General features: G+C 47.8%; 1 protein-coding gene across 1 annotated transcript in view; it reads left to right on the forward strand.

The window, feature by feature from the left end:
• The first annotated feature begins 558 nt into the window (after positions 1 to 558).
• The window catches only part of FLT1 (fms related receptor tyrosine kinase 1), a 168141-nt gene continuing 152270 nt past the window's right edge, over positions 559 to 16429 (forward strand). The window contains exon 1 of the mRNA XM_040979849.1: positions 559 to 854. Within this exon, the coding sequence (XP_040835783.1) occupies positions 791 to 854 (64 nt within the window). The 5' untranslated portion in view covers positions 559 to 790. The remainder of the gene's footprint in view (positions 855 to 16429) is intronic.

Raw genomic sequence — 16429 nt, forward strand, 5'->3', positions numbered from 1 at the left:
CCGAGGCGCGGCCAGTTTCCCTGGGCTCGGCACTTTCCGGCCCGAGAGAGAGGCGGGCGGGGGGGAGGCTCCACCAGCCCCCATCCCCTCCCCAGCGGAGCTTCGGGCGGCCCCCCCCGGAGCTGAGTAAGCCGGGTGGAGGGAGCCTGCAAGGATTTCCTGAGCGCGAAGGGCGGGAGAGGGCAAGGGCAGGAGGCCACGGGAGCAAGGACCGTGAACCTGCCCCGGGGCGGCGCTCCCCGGGGGGCCCAGCGCCTCCCCAAGCGCGCCTCGGCCGCCCCCGCCCCCTCTCGTGGGCCCTTAGGGAAGCCAGCCCAGGAGGAAGATCAGGGTAGGTGGGGAGGCGGATGAGGGGTGGGGGACCCCTTGACGTCACTGGAAGGAGGTGCCGGGGTAGGAAGTGGGCTGAGAAAAGGTTATAAATTGCCCCTGCCCTCCGCTCTTCGTGCAAGTCCGCGAGAGAGTCGCAGCGCGCTGGGGCGGACACTCTTGGCGGCTCCTCCTCAGCCGCGACAGCAGCAGCAGCAGCGGCAGCGGCAGCAGCAGAGGCGGCGGCTCGGAGCGGGCTCCGAGGCTCGGGTGCTGCGGCCAGCAGGGTGTCGGGGCGGCAGCGAGGATTGCCTGAGGAAGTAGTTGTCTCGTGGTGGAAGCCGGCCAGAAGAGCGCTCCCGGGAAGCGCAGGAGCGGAGCGCGCGGCGGCTGCAGAGCGCCAAGAAGACGGGCGCAGGCGGCCGGGTGGGCGGCGGCGGCGAGCGTGGGCACCCGGCGAGCAGGCCGCGTCGCGCTCACCATGCTCCGCTGCCGGGACGCCGGCGTCCTGCTGTGCGCGCTGCTCGGCTGCGTGCTTTCCTCAGGTGAGACGCGCCGGAGACCCGGGATCCGGGGTTCGGGACCCGGAGCCAGGCTGGACGAGGGGGTGGGGGGAATCAGCCCGGCAGTTGGGACCAGGTGCACGCGGGAGATAAGGATGTAGCCGGGAGAAACCTGAGGCATTGCTTGTACCCGGCACGCCTGGAGCCACTTTCTTCTTATTTTTTTTCCCTCCGGTGGGCGCCTCAGTGAGCGCTTCTCCGGAGCCCGACGGCGTCACCGTACGGAGTCGGACCCAACTCCCTCATCGCTCCCGAGTCTTGTCGCTGGGGCTGCATCTTGGAGGTGATTCCCTGCCTGCTCCCGGGCAGAATCTACCCTGCCCAGTATCTGGGCAACCTGAGCACCTCATACTTGGGCTATTCAGGCAACCAGAGCCTGTCCTCTGCTGCCTGGGCGAGGACCTGCGAGACCCTGGCAGGGGCCGGGCACAAAATATTGCTTGGACGCTTGTTAGGCTGCCCGGGCGGGACTGGGCAACGACCTGGGCGTTGGCAATATCAGGCACTGGCTGTGACCTCGCTCCGCGAGGGGGAAGCAAGGGAGCCAATCTGGAGGCGCGCGTGCCTGCGTGGAGCGGACGCGTCCCGGGACTGACCGGCGCCAGTGTCTCTGGAGCAGCGGGACTGTCCCGTGAGTCCGATGGTCCCGGGAAAGTTTTGCGAGCGCCCGCTTGGCCCAGCCACAAGCTGCCCGGGAGTCCCGAGCGCGCGGCACGCCGCCACTCGCTGCGCCGAGCGGGCAAGGCGCGCAGTCCAGTCCTGACCCGCCAAGGCTGTCGAGGGCTCCCAAGCCGGCCAAGTTTAGTCGCTGTAAGCCTAGCCTTTAAATTCTGAATGAAATCGGGGTGGAAAGCGTGGTGGAGAAGATGCGACTTCAGGAATAGGTCAATTCCCTTCTGCGCCGCCACCCAAGTCAACCTGGCATTTTGGGAAAGCGGGCAGCGGAACAGTCGAGGGACGCAGAGGCTTTAGCCGCGGGGAGATGCGCCGCCTCGAGGGGTCCAAGGACAGGGGCGTGGAGCTATCCTGGTGGGTGCGCAGTGTCGCCCGGAGCCCAGTTCTCAGATTTCCTAGAGGGTTTGTTTTAAGCATCTTGGAGAAAATCTAAATAAGAAATAATAGTCCCGTCTAGTCAGGCAATCAGACTTACTAGGAAGTCAGTAACGTTGAGTATAATAAAAGCAAAAAGACAAAACCCTTGTTAATCCCCCCCTCCACGAAGCCATTAATAAATACTTTCTCAATAGAAAGACAATTAGACCGTCAGTTTCTGGGTAACAGGTAGTTCCAATCAGAGACGCAAAGCTACTGCAGTGGGAGGCAGGGTGAGAAGGCAGGGTGACTGAGCCTTCCCCCCTCCGACCCCCTAAAGGTTGGGAGAGGTCCTAAAATGGTCACATTGAGTGAAATCTTGCAGTTTTATTTCATAGATGCCCATCTTGTTTTGAAAACTCACTTATGTTAAAATTGCTTAGGGACTTTAAATAGTCCAGCATCTATTGTGTCTAGGAAAATCTAGGTAAATTTCTATGACTCCAAAACCGGGGAGTGAAAAGTATACTGGATTTGCACATACCATGAGAGCTTACGGAAATTCGTGAAAATGTGCTTTGTGAAAAAAAAAATTGCACCAAAATAAACTCATTTAATTCTTTTGGAAGTACCGATGTATATGTCCTTGGTTGGCTTTTCATGGAGCTGAGTTACCTTGGAGATTGAAAGCATGTTAGATAGGAGAAAGCTTTACAGAAATGTTATCTTGTTGCTCTGATATTTAAAAACTTTTTTTCATAAAAAGTCGTGGTCATAAACATTGGCAAGGCAGGAACCCTTTCCCTGGGGGTATGGAATAATGTGTGTGTGAGTGCAAAGTATACTGAAAGCCCCCAGGTTTCTGGGGCTGCTTAACAAACCTGGCAGGACAGCCTGAGCGGCTCCTAGCTTTCTCAGCCCCATCTTGTCCGGAAAGAGGCTTGCTTTCTGCACACCAGTCGCATCCAGTCGGCTTAGCCCCACCATGGCCCAGCTGGTTCAGGGGCGGTCCAGTTTGCGTGGTTACCAGTCACTAGCGATGTGTGTGACTGTGTGCCGAGTGTGGAAAATAGCTAGGAGTTGTGTAACTCGCAAGGCTAGTGCAGATTTACTTCTTCCAAGTATGTTTAATAGTAGACAGAGGCTTAGAATTCACATGCTTCCGAGCCTCTGTCCTGCCGTCTCCTTCCCTCTAAGAGATACCAGGTCTTTCTCCAGCTCTCATTTTCTTACGTTTTTGGCTCAATACGTATGAATACCCAAAGAAGACCTCAGGTCCTTTTTTTTTTCTACTCTTATTTTTCTTGAGCTCTTAAATAACTGGCATGTACAATTTGCTCTAATTAGGAACACTTACAATGTACAATTTGTAAGGGAGGTTCACATTAGTAATATGGAGTCAAATAAAAATGCCTAGTTTCAGATAGAATGGGATAATCCTCTCAGACTAAAGTTAATTTTGCGCACAGATTGTCTTCTCTGAGGTTTATGTAACCATACTCGTCCCATCCCAATTGCTTATTAAGAATGTTAATCAGTACTTTCGTAGGCCACATAGTTTTCCACTTGGCGCTCCTGTGGCAGGCCAATTATCCGTAACCGCCTACTCCAGCTCCTCAGTGTTTTACTTTATTCTGTAGTATGGTACCTTTGTTATTTTTTTTGTCTTTTCCAGTGGTCACCAAGTGGATCTTCTGGTTTTTTTGTTTGTTTGTTTTTAATATGTATAAAAACGCAGTAGTTAGAGTAGATGATTGCTGTCTCAGGTCTTTTTACAGTTCTAAAAATCAGTGAATGATTTGCGAAAGTGGTCCGAACAGTGTGTGTGTTTCCGTGTCTCCACCTGCCTCCTTTATGTTTGCAGAAGACAGACTGTGATGCCGGGGGCCTTAGTGTGAACGGGTTTTGGCAGCAGTGAGAAGTCACTCTGCACTTTCTTTCTGTCTGGTAGAATGCACCAGAATAACCAGTTGAGTTGGGCATCAGTGGCTACAGTTTGCAAAGGATGGCGGGTAGGCAGTGTCTGAGCTGGCTGGAATCATTACGTTGGGCTTTTCTCACTTGCAGGCCGTGTGCCCCTGTGAAGTGCACCATCCTTCAGAACTGTGATTGCATTACCACCTCCTAAAGACATCAGCCGTTTTAAGGCCCTACATTTGATTTTTTTTTCAACTAATTTATGCTCAAAAAAATCTTTACGCTAATAGAGTCCCGTATTTCCACAGGTATCCCAAAGTCCCTTATTTAAAATTGAACCTATTTTCAGTGACTTTAAAGAAGCACATCAAATGATTACCTTGCTCTAAGAGCCACAGCAATTTAATCAGCAACACAGTGATGCTGGGGACATTTCTAAATCTACTTTGAATGTGCAAGTTGAACTTGCTGTGTTGCAAAGAATGAGTTTAAGTTGAATCCCATGTTTAACATGTTTAAGGAAGATGATGCAATATGTAGACTCTCCAAAAAGTTTATGGAAAGTGCAAAAAATATATAACTTTATATAGATTTTCTTTTTTTGCACCAAAATAAACTTACTTTTTAATTCAATTTTCCCATAATATCTTGAAGTATTCTCGTATCACAGTCTGCACAGCAGTAGAGCTGGTACGTACCAAAGCTTGGGCAATTTGGCAAGGTAAGAACAAATGACAGAGTAAGTAGCTTCTTTACTGCTTTAGATCAAGATGTGCATGTGAGTGAGAGATTGAAGAGAAAATGACACTTGAGCGTTAGATGCAAAACCTGCTGGCGGAGAGTGAGGCAATGCTAGGTTCTTGGTCAGGGGTGTTTTGGATATCAAGTAAATATCACTGGTTTGTGGTATACTTGTCATTGTGGATAGGCAGGGAAGGGCATTTGAAATCACAGTAGGCATTTTTCTTTTAAGTAAACATATAGTACTAGGAGTGATGAAAAGCATAAAACCATCTGTTGCCGGTGGTTTAAACAGTTTAACAGAACCGTCCGTTCTGGCCCATTGGCCTTCCCTGACTGCTGAGGCCTGTGCAGAATGACGGGGCCTCTTGCCAGATGCTTTCCAGGATCGTCGCATGCTTGGGTGCTTTGCAAATTGCATGCTGCTGCTGAATGTGCTGGGTTTGGTAGCAGCTGGAGGGGAAGGAAATGGGAGGAATGGCTATGCAAGGGAGGGCTGGAAAGGAAAGCCGCTGGCTTGGGCCAAACGGGGGCTAAGGGGGGTTTCATTGAGGAAGCGCTTCCATCGAGGCTGCCGGAGATAGTGGACTAGATTTCCTGCATTGCTGCTAGGGCGGATGTGGGGAGATGTCAAGAATTCCTGGGGATTTCCCCTCAGATGTGGTCAACCTGGTTGCCTGAAAGCCACTTTGGTGGCCGCTCATTGACTGGCTTTGGAGACTTCAGCAGGCTCAATCTGTTGTGACAGCTTACATGACACTTGAACCCATCCAACCCATTTCTCTCAGAGGTCGAAGGCCAACCCATAGTCAACAGTTGACTAATGCCAGACCCGGTAGCAAAACCTGATGTCCCTATGACAAAAACATGTCTTCTTCATTTATGTGTTTCTTCTGCCCCAAAAAAGTTTGAATACTTGTAGAATAATTTTGTTCCAGTGATAACATTTTTTCTCAATAATGACATTTTAAAAAATACAAGACGTCTTCTGTCTCCTTAAAACCCATAGGGTTGGGAGAACATCGCCACGCTGGCAGAGAGGTGGTCGCATGCTGAGAGTTTTGGTGAGAAGACTTTTCCTTGTCCACTCTTGGTGTCCTCTCCTTGGAGGCTGGTGCCTGCACAATGGAGGACTGTGTGCTGGCTGCATCTTCACAAACTCCCTCCACACACTTTGGCCAGACACACATGCTTTTGCTTCTTTTTGTCACTGGGGTGTGTGTGTGGCTGCGGATGACTTCTGCATGACTGTTCTCAATAGTTGTCCTCTTCCGCATATGACTAAGACATAAGAACTTGGTGATAATCTTCAGTTCTCCTAGACAATCATCTGATGCAATTCCCTCTGCCTCCAGCCCCCATCTGGTGGCCTGATGACTCATCCGGCCTCTGGGCCACCAAAGCCAGGCTTTGATCTCTAGTGGTCCATCTTGGCCTCTGTCGGGGAGGACAATTGTCCTTCTCAGTTACCAGAGACAGTGGCCATCTTGGCTGGTTTGCTTCTGTTGTCCTCTCATAGACTCAAACCCAGGTGCTGGCTTGGGGTTTGACGGCCAGACCTGTCCAGAATCAGCTATGTTGCAGTAGATGCTTTGGTCGTGGGATCCAGCTGGTGTGCCTGGCATCCTCTGGCATTAAGATGGGTTCTCCTCAGTCATTGCTGCCAGTAGGTTCTTGCAAGCTACCCTACTAGCATGGAGCCTGGTTTTTTTTTTTTTTAATAATTTATCCACAGAAAGACTGATATGATGTGGTCTCACTCACACAGAAGCTAATGAGATATTCATCTCATGGATTGAGGGAGTAGAGTAGTGGGAAGGGGTGGAGGATGGGGAATGAAGAGAGGTTTGTTCATGTATACGGGATACAGCTGGAGAAGAACATCCCATGTTTTGTTGCCCAGTAGATGAACTGTGGTTGACAGCAATTAACTGAATGCTTCAGAACACCAAACAGAGAGGAGTTTTGAATGTTTCCAGCACAAAGAAGGAAGAAATGTTTGAGGTGATGCATATGCAAGCTACCCTGATCTGATCATTACACATTGAGGGTGTGCATTAAATACAAGTGTACCCCATAAATATGTACAACTACCACTGGAAAATTTTGAATAAAAAAAGCCTAAAGAAGGAGCCAGAGAGTAGATAATAATAATAATAATTTTAAAAGTGCAGTTTATATATTTATAAAAATCTGAACCCTGTGGTTTGGGCTTCCTGTGCACACACCACTTCAATCCCAGCCCTGGTCACCTCATTTGCTTCCCAGAGGGTGGTCCACAAAGCATCACTCTCCCCTGAAACTCAGCCAACCCCCCAGTTATTTGTGTGCATCTGAAAAGTAAAGCAGTATTGGTGTTAGTAAAGGACTCACAGTCGAATTGGGCATCAGGGTACAGTTCCTCTTTTCTAACAGCTTAGGGGAGATCTTTGCCATGTGACTAAGGAACCAAGGCCTGGACCATCTAGAAGCTTCCCCACTTCCCACGTCAGTCTTGTGCCCTGTCTTCTGAGATGCCTATCTCCTGCCTCAAACTCTGTTGTCCTTCTTTTGTAAAATCTTAGGTTTAACTTGGACAGGGTTGACACAAACAGGAATTGTGGTCTTGAAGCATGCTATGGTTAACCAACTCATGGGTCTTAAAAATATGGATTTGGTGGGAAACAGCAAAAAAAAGGCACGAAATTCATAGGCTTTAACCACAAGCAGTTCTACAAGGCGTTTGCTTCCAAAACCAAATTACTTGGTAAAAATCAGCAGTGGTAAAAAAACAAAAACAAACAAACAAACAAAAACACCCACTCCAGAGAATTTTTGGTTGTCAAGGAAGGGGTCTCAGGGCCTCTGAGGCAATCCAGGGGCCTCTCGCTGGTTGACATGCAGTGTCTCTCCCGCTTGGTGTGGCAAGTGTGTTTCTTTTCACAGGTTATCGCACTGCTTGCAGGCACGTCTGCTCAGCCTGGGCTTCTGTCCTTCTGTTTGGGTGGAGAGTAAATGGATTTCCTTTCAAACCACGGACCCACCCATGTGGTCACCACAAGCAAAATCACCACAGTTATCAGTCTTTTGTTCCCAGAGGAATGAAGTGAGCCTTGTATAAATGAAAAGCCTTGGCTTTTATTATATACAAATAGAAAAGTGCTTACATTCAAGGCTATTGATAGCAAAACCCTGTTTAGTAATTAACCTGCCAATTGATTTCTGAGAAGCCTTTTGCCTCTCTCTACGGCCGGAGTCCTCAACCTGAATTCTGTGTTAGAATTGTCAAGGGAGAGGGAACAGGGGATTAAAAAAAAGAAAGAAAGAGAGAGAGAGACAGAGAGAGAGACAGAGAGAGAGACAGAGAGAGAGAGAAAGAAAGAAAGAAAGAAAGAAAGAAAGAAAGAAAGAAAGAAAGAAAGAAAGAAAGAAGAAATCCTCTCAGCTTTGTTGCATCCCAGACCAGTTTTAATCTTTTGGTGGTACCAGGCATCAGGAATTTTATTAGCTCTTGGCGATCACAGGGAAGAATTGAAGTCAAGAACATCCGAGTCTTGCACACATCAGAATCACACTGTGGGCTTTCCCACCTCCAGCTCTCGGGGCCCCAACCTGGAGGCTCTAAGGCTAAGAATTCACTTTGCAAAGATGCCCAGGTGATGTTGTTCTCTCTGGTCCAGAGATCACACTTAGAGCTAGCCCTAGGAACCAGGCTAGGAACCTGCCCAGATGCCAGTCGGTAAAAGGCGGTAAGTCATCCCTTGACATGGAATAAGGTAGAGGCTTGCTAGGAAGCACCTGTGTTAGTAGTAGGGCTATTTAGATCATGTGCTAGGTATGCATAACTCAGGATGGCCAAATTAAACTCCCTCTGAGGACAGCAAGTGTTTCTGTTGAGGTGTACTGTGTTGCTGGTCTAGATAGCAGCGCCAACAGTAGATGTCTTTTCTGTGCCCTGCATGCTGTGTCAGTCAGCCTGTTCCCTGTATACATACTGGCCAATGGGTGCATCTTATCACACTGGCCTGGACACTATCTGGCCCTGCTTCCCTACAGTAAGTCCTGCCTGAACTGTGTCTAACTGAGCCTCTGGATCCCTCTGTTCTGTGTGGGGATGGGTGCCTCTGGCTTGGTGGGTTGGGTTCTCCCGTTGTGGTTCTGCTGAGCTTATGATACACCCTGGTTCATTCTCCAAGTTGGAGAGAAGGAGCTGCGGCCTGCAGACAAGGCTGTGGCCTGCCTGGGTGGGGGACTCTCTGAATCCCGGCTGCTTTCCGTGTTTGGAGCTCTCTCTCCAGGGAAACCTGGAAAACCTTTCATGCCTGATGTTGTACGAACTCCACTTTGACACTGAGATTTCCAAACACAGAAAGAGCATATACTTGACCTACTGCGAGGAGACTCCTAGGGCTCATGAATCTGCAGATAGACATTTGAGCTGGGCTCAGCCAGCTGAAGTTCCCTTAGTGAGTCGTTCCCACAGCTTTCCCTGGCATTTTGACCAGGCCCTGGACACTAGCTCTTCCTCTCCCACATGGTCTGTCCTCATTCTCTCTTCTAGCCCAGGGCTTCTCTACTTGGCAGCAGAGATGTTCCAAGGGCACAAAGACTTGGCGCCTTAGGCGTTAGAGCCCCTGTGACATCACCGTGCCTCTTCCTTCTTTTCAGATTTTTATTCATGGATTTGAGAGGCCAAGAACAAAGAGGGAGAACTGTCACCTGTTGATTCACTTCCTTCAAATCCCATTATAGCCAGGTTGGGTGTGGAGCTTCAGATAGGAGCCAGGATCTCTTACATAGGTGCCAGGGACCCACCAACTAGAGCCAATGCTCAGTGCCTTCCATGGTCTGTACTAACAAGAAACCAGAACTGGGATATGAACCCAGACACTCTCATGGGGTGTGGTTTCTCTCTCTCTCTTTCTTGTGTGTGTGTGTGTGTGTGTGACAAACAGAGTAACAGAGAAAGAGGCAGAAACAGAAAAAATTTTTTCATTTACTAGCTCACTCTCCAAATGGCCACAGCAGCCAGGGCTGGGCCAGACAGAAGCCAGTAGCCTGAAATTCTATTTGGATCTCCTGTTTGAGTGGCAGAGGCTCAAGGATTGGGGCTGTTACCTGCTGTTTTCTTAGGCACCTTGGCAGGAAACTGGATCAAAGGCAAAGTAGCTGAGACTCGAACCTGGTGCTCTGAGAAGGGACACTGTTCCTGGGCCATAACACTTCTGGCCTTGGGTGTGGGTGTGGATTTCTCAACCAGCGTGTTAGCTTCTGTGTCCAATGCTTGCCCCAAACTTTTTAAATTCCATTTCTCCCCACACTTTTGAAGTGTCCACCTCTCCCCTATATTTTGAAGGAGGGGAAAGGAGGAAGCTGATCTCTATCGGACCTCCAGGCACTGAGTTTAACACCTATTATTTCACTCAGTCCTAAGGAGAAGCTGCACTGCTCCTACCAGGGAGGAAACCCGGGCATAGGTGAATACAATACATTTTCTCACCTAGTGGAAGTGGTGGGCACAGCTGGAATTATCCAATCTGATCCCATCAGGAGGCAAACCTTCCTTCCCTGGACCTCCCTAAGTGGAAAGGGCATGGTTGCCAGGGTGAGTCAGAACCTTCCCCACCCGCCCCTGCTAGCTCCACTTTGAAAACCAGCCCATCCTGGGAGCTTGGCTATAGCCAAGGAATGTGAGAAGCCACTGGTAGTCTGGCTTCAAGGGACCTTGGCAGATTCCACTGCTATGTGTGGCAGACCCTGTTCAGGCCTCCATTAAGACAGTTTTCATCGTGCAGGTCCTTTCCTCCAACAAAACTAAAATCTGGAAAGGACACAGTTTTGTGGGACTCCCATATTGCTTGCTGTTCTACTGGTGGCTTGTAAGCAGGTCAGTTCACAGAGTAGAATGGGTAGAAAAGCCAGGACCCCTCTGATGGGGTACATAATTTTGGCAAATGAAGGTCTGCTTCCTCCTGTACGTTTTAGAGGCCCAAGTTGGAGCTTTTCCTGGGTGAGATTGGAATAGCTGAGGTCAGGAGCCACAGTGCTTGTGTGCACTCTGGGGAGGGCAGACCTCAGCCTGTCCCCAGGGAAGGGGAAGGAGCGCCGGGCAGGACTGAGCAGCTGCTCTGAGGTGATCTTTTAACAGGCCAGCAGCAGCGTGAGCTCTTGGAGATTCCTTTGTTAAGTTGAAATCTCCAGCCCCAGCACAAGGTGATGTTTTGCAGAGGAGGGTCAGATGCTTGCAAAGTTCAGGATGCAACGTGGTGCTCTTGCCACCCCTGTCTATTTCCAAATAGCATGGTGACAAAATCTAGGTCTTAAAGAAAACACTGGGAGTTTGTTTTTCAAGTTTATGGAATGAAAGGCCCTTATATCTGCAGAGGACGCAGCAGTCTGAGAGCCTGTGGCGAGTGGCGTGACAGTTTGGGATGGCCTCACCACAGACTGACTTACTGGTGTGACTGGCAGGCGTCGTTCTGTGGGAACAACTGCAGGGACCCTCTTACCTCCTGTTGTACCTGTGTGTGTCTCTTGCTGCACCATGGATCTTTCCAGATTACTCAGGCTTGGCAGAAGTTGAGAAAGAGAAAATAGTATTTTGCTTCCCCTGCCTCTTGTTACGTGGAGACGGACACTTTTCCACACAGGCCTGTGGCGTGTGTATCAGAGTCTGAGCACATCGTATTCGCTGCTACCGAGGGCTCTAAGAAACCAGCAGTCAAAGGTGGCCATGTACCTCGGGTGGAAATTCGAAGGGGTGGTGATATAAATGCTGTTTGATTTTAATGATGGTTTTCCTTTTTCTAAATTGGCGTTCTAGAAACCAAGGGGAAAAAAAGTTGCAAGTAGATGACAAGGCGGGGACCTGGGAGCGAGGATTGCAAACAAATAGTTTGGAAGGCAGCGTCAGCTCTCGCATGGCAGTTCCTTTAGGAAGGAGAGGAGTATTTTAGAGAAACGTTGTGCACTCTATTTTTCTATTTTCCCACTAATATCTCTGCTGGATTGGAGTTTTGCTTTCAGTTGTTCTTTGGAAAGTTTTAAAAGTTTTAGAATCTTCTTTGTAGGGAATTCTGATAGAATTTGAGCAAGAGAATATACAGAAACTGAGTAATTGAATTGTTCTAGAATGAACTTTGGGGGCCTAGAACTTCTTGAGGGTTAAGGGAATATATGACACACAGGGTGGTTGTATGGATTTGATGTGTTTCTGCTAGTTACACCCCATCTGTATCCTCAATACCAGTAAATGAATGTCCCATTAAAAGTGCCTACCACTCACATTGACTTAACAAGGCAGAGGGGCAGGGCAGACATGTAGTGCAGCAGTTAAGACGGCCCATCCCACATCAAGGTTCTGGGTTTGATTCCCAGCTCTAACATTTGACTTCATGCAGGCCCGTGGAGGCAGTACTGGTGACGCAGATAGCTGGATCCCTCTGCCACCCACCTGCCACTCACCTGAGAGAACTGTGATGACTTTCTGACTCCCAGCTTTGACCTGGTCCAGCCCAGCAGCTGTGTGCGTTTTGGGAGCAAACCAATGGGTGGGAGCTCTGCCTGCCTGCCTGCCTGCCTGCCTGCCTGCCTCTCTTACTCTGTCTTTCTGCTTTTTAAATCACGATATAAACATTTGGTTAAGGAAAAAAGCAAAGGAGAAAAATCAGAAATACTAATTTGCAAGAATCCTGCTTTTGCTTTAATCTTTTTTGAGGAGATATTAAACAGTGCTGCTGTATTCAGATACTATAAGTCTTCACTTAAGGCTAGTCACATTTTTAAAGTGTGGAAGCAAGTGTTTATTGCTGTTGTTTCAAAAATGTGCTTTATTGTCCAAACAGGTGGGTCTATCCCGCTTGGAGATAAACTTGGGAGGGGAGAGTAAAGAAACATAATAGAATGAAACAGAATACTATATTTCCTACCATAATTTTGTGATGGAAAATGTGGCTTAGATTAAACATAATTCCCCTGATACCCATCTCATAGTCCTCATTATAGCTGAATCCTGACATGCAGAGAGTTTTTAGGGTATTTTAATAATTACCTTAAAGATGATGAAATCATTTTGAAACTACTCATTCCTTTTATCTTGAAATATAAATATGGTATATATGATGCTAAATGTCTATCATCAAATAAGTGTTCTTGTTTTGTGACTTTTTAGAAGGTGAATGTCGTGTTAGTGAAGAATTTGTGACTCCTTGTATTGAGAACTGCGTTTCTTAAGCATAAAGTGCACATGGCTTAGCGTTGTCTATCTGATGACCTGGATTGTTTTCTTCTCTTGGGATGCATCTAGTCTTCTGAACAACACCTCCCAGGAGGGCAGCTTAGCCTTGAAAGCCCTTGGAAGATAGCCTTTTCTGGTCCACCCATGTAGTTGTGAACCCAGCACAGAACCTAGCACGTAGCAGTCACACAGGAAATGTGGGCGGAACTTACTGAGACTGTAGCATGAGTCCTTTCTCTGGGTCGCAGAAACCTTTTGTAAGAGTGGTGGCTCCACCTTGGCTTGTGCTCTGAGAATCTGTGTGCATGCATGTAATGGAGGAGATTGACAAAATGAGTGAGCCCAAGAAGCAGCAAGGACTCTTCTTGTGCATAGGTAATGACTGTTCCTTTCTTCTGGACCATTCCTCTGGGAACAGTGACAGTTTTCTTGTCCTTGGTGAAGCTGGCTTTGTTCTCCCTGAATTGACTCTAGATCCAGGATTTTTCTTGTACATGTTTATTTGTCTGAAAGACAGACCGAGTAAGAGAGAGAGAGAGAGAGAGAGAGAGAGAGAGAGAGAGAGAGATTTTCTTTCAGTTGTTCAGTACCCAGCTGAACAAGAGCCACAAGAGCCAAGTCTGGACCAGTCTGAAGCCCGGAGCCAAGAATTCTATCCATGTCTCCCACAGGGTGGCAGGAACCCAAGTATGTGGGCATCCCTGTGCCATAGGCCCTATTTTTAGGATGGGAAATGAGAATCTGAGTTTCCCAGCCACCTGAAAATTGGTATCCCAGAGAGTTGGGGGTACTTCGAAAAATTCATGGAAAAATGGAGTTAAAAGGAAGTGTTTGGGATGGTGGCATCCCCTATCAGTTCAAGTCCCTTCTCTACTTTAGATCCAGCTTCCTGTTAGTGCACACCCTGACAGACAGCAGGTGCTGGCTCAAGTAACCACTTGAAAACCCACATGGAAGATTAAAATTGAGTTAAGGGCTTCTGGTATCTTGACTGTTTTGAACATTTGGAAGTGAACCAGTGGACAGAAAAATATCTCTCTCTCTCTCTCTCTCTCTCTACACACACACACACACACACACATCTGTGTGTGTCTCTGTCTTTATAGCAAATTGAATATATGTTTAAATGATAAGCTTATTTTAAAATCTGTGCTTTTTTTAAAAAAGATTTATTTACTTTTATTTGAAAGGCAGATTTATAGAGAGAAGGAGAGACAGATCTTCCTTCTGTTGGTTCACTTACCAAATGGTTGCAGTGGCCAGAGCTGAGCCAATCTGAAACCGGGATCCAGGAACATCTTCCTGGCATCTCACATGGGTGCAGGGACTCAAGGCTCCAGGCCATCCTCTACTGCTTTTCCAGGCCACAAGCAGGGAGGCCACAAGCAGGGAGCAGCCATGACCAACCGGCACCCATATGATACGCTGGGTCTGGTTGCAAAGGATTAGCCAGCACCGGCCCCGTGTGTCTCTCTCTCTCTCTCTCTCTTTTTTTTTTTTTTTTAAAGATTTATTTATTTATTGAAAAGAGAGAGAGAGAGAGAGAGAGGGAGCAAGCAAGAGAGAGAGAGATCTTTCTGCTGGTTTGCTTCCTAAATGTATGCAATGGCCAGGGTTGGCCAGGCCAAAGCAGGAGCTGGAGGCTTCTGGGTGTCTCGTGGGTGGCAAGGTCTCTAGTGGGTGGCAGGGTCCCAAGCACGTGGACCATTTTTTATTATTTTCCCACGCTGTTATTAGAAAGAGGTATCAGAAATGGAGCGGCCAGATCTTGAACCAGCCTCCACATCAAATGTCAGTGCCACTGGCAGCAATTTAACCTACTTTACCGCAGTGCCAGGCCCTGTTTTTCATTTTTTACGAACATTCTGGGGGCACTTTCTTTGTCATTGAGGAGATCTCTCCTAATCTCTTCCAATCTTAGCTGGTCCAGGCTCCTGAGCAGCATAAAAGAAAGCTTGATTGAGAAACTGCTTTCTAAATCTACCACCATAGCCTGAGCTGCAAGGGAATGCTGCAGTTGCTGTCATTGGGTTTTGTTTGTTTGCTTTTGGTTTTGTTTGTTTGTTTTATTTTTTGGTTTCCAATAATTTCCTCTCAGCTCCGGGATCATCCACAGCATAGTTTAGAGGAACAGAGAAAATTAGGAACAAGTTGAGTCTCGGCTAATAGATCTTTTTTTTCTATCCCGGTCACTGTAGACTCTCTGTCCCACTGGTCTCCATGAAGCTCATTTCAGAAGCACAGCACAAGCCAGGTGTGTCTTCTCAAGAGTGTTTGTCTGCAGCTTTCTCTCCCCAGTGGCAAGTGACATCAGGGAGACCCCAGGCTGAAAAAGATACGCAAAGCAGGACCACAGAGAAGGCCTGGAACTTTCACCTCTCAGAAAAGAGGTCCAGAAGCAGAGTAGTAAAAGACAAGAGACTTTGAGGGACATGGTTGGAAGAAAACAACTGTTTAAAAGTAATGACAACTTTTTAGAGGATTTGAAGTGCTTTAATGGGAGAGAAAGAGAGCTGGCAAATACACACTCATTATTTAGGTCTTAGCTCATCTTCATTACTCTAAAGAATGTTCCTCCCTCTCTAGGCTGGGCGAGACTCTCACATCTGGTGCTTGTCCATGGTAAAACATGTACATGAATTTCAGTTTATATCTACGTAAACATAAGTCTGCATATATAAAATTAACATACACAGGGACATCAGAAGGTCATAAAAATGAAATTAAAAGATAATGTGCATTTTCCATGAGCTTTTTTTTTTTTTTCTTGAAGGACAGGGAGATAGAGAGGTCTCATTAAGTTGATTCACTCCCCTCAAATGTGCACAACAGCCAGGGCTGCTGGACCAGGTCAAAAGCAGGAGCTAGGAACCAGTCCTCTGTGGGTGGCAGGAACTATCTGAGCTACCCTCTGCTGCCTCCCAGGGTGTGCCCTAGTAGGAACCTAAGCTTAGAAACAGAGCTGACACACAAAGCCAGGCACTGCTCTCACATGTGGATGTGCTGAGCACCATCTTAACCACTGCGCCCAATGTCCTTACTGCCATGAACTTTCTGAAAATCCATCACAGTAAGTATCTACTGTCCATGTTGAATTGCAGACACTTTGAAGGAAGCCATCTGGTCTGCCCTGTGGATGAAGTCAAAGGTAATAATGTAAGAACAAATGCTGTTCAAGGTTAGAGAGACCAGCAAGGTTAAGAGGGAGAGCCAAAGGATTCATGCAGGGGATACAGCAGTAAAAGGAGCAGGTTTGGCTCGCGGTCAGTGAGGTCAGACAGATGAGGGATGGGAATCTCCAGGTGCCACATCTCCAGCACTTAAATCCAGCCTTCTTCCCCCTCATAGATCTCATCCCCAAGGTATGTTGTTTCCATTCTGGGGAGCTGCCGGGACCCTGGGCACCTTTGTGCACAGTTGTCTTCCTCCTGGTTTTGCATATTGCCTGCTGCCTGGGGTCAGTCTTGTCCTCTATGAGCCCGGTTATTTCAAAGCCTGTAACATTGATGGCTGACTAACAACCGAATTTGTGATTGCCCTGTGATAGAGAGGCCCTATCACATCCTGGATGTGTAAAAAAAGGCTAATGTCTAGAAACCTAGATCTAGATAGATAAAAGAAAGTGTCTGAATGAAAGCATCCAGGGAATTGA

Source organism: Ochotona curzoniae, unplaced genomic scaffold, assembly GCF_017591425.1.
Source record: "Ochotona curzoniae isolate NIBS_2020 unplaced genomic scaffold, NIBS_Ocur_1.0 contig_3332, whole genome shotgun sequence".
NCBI lineage: Eukaryota > Metazoa > Chordata > Mammalia > Lagomorpha > Ochotonidae > Ochotona > Ochotona curzoniae.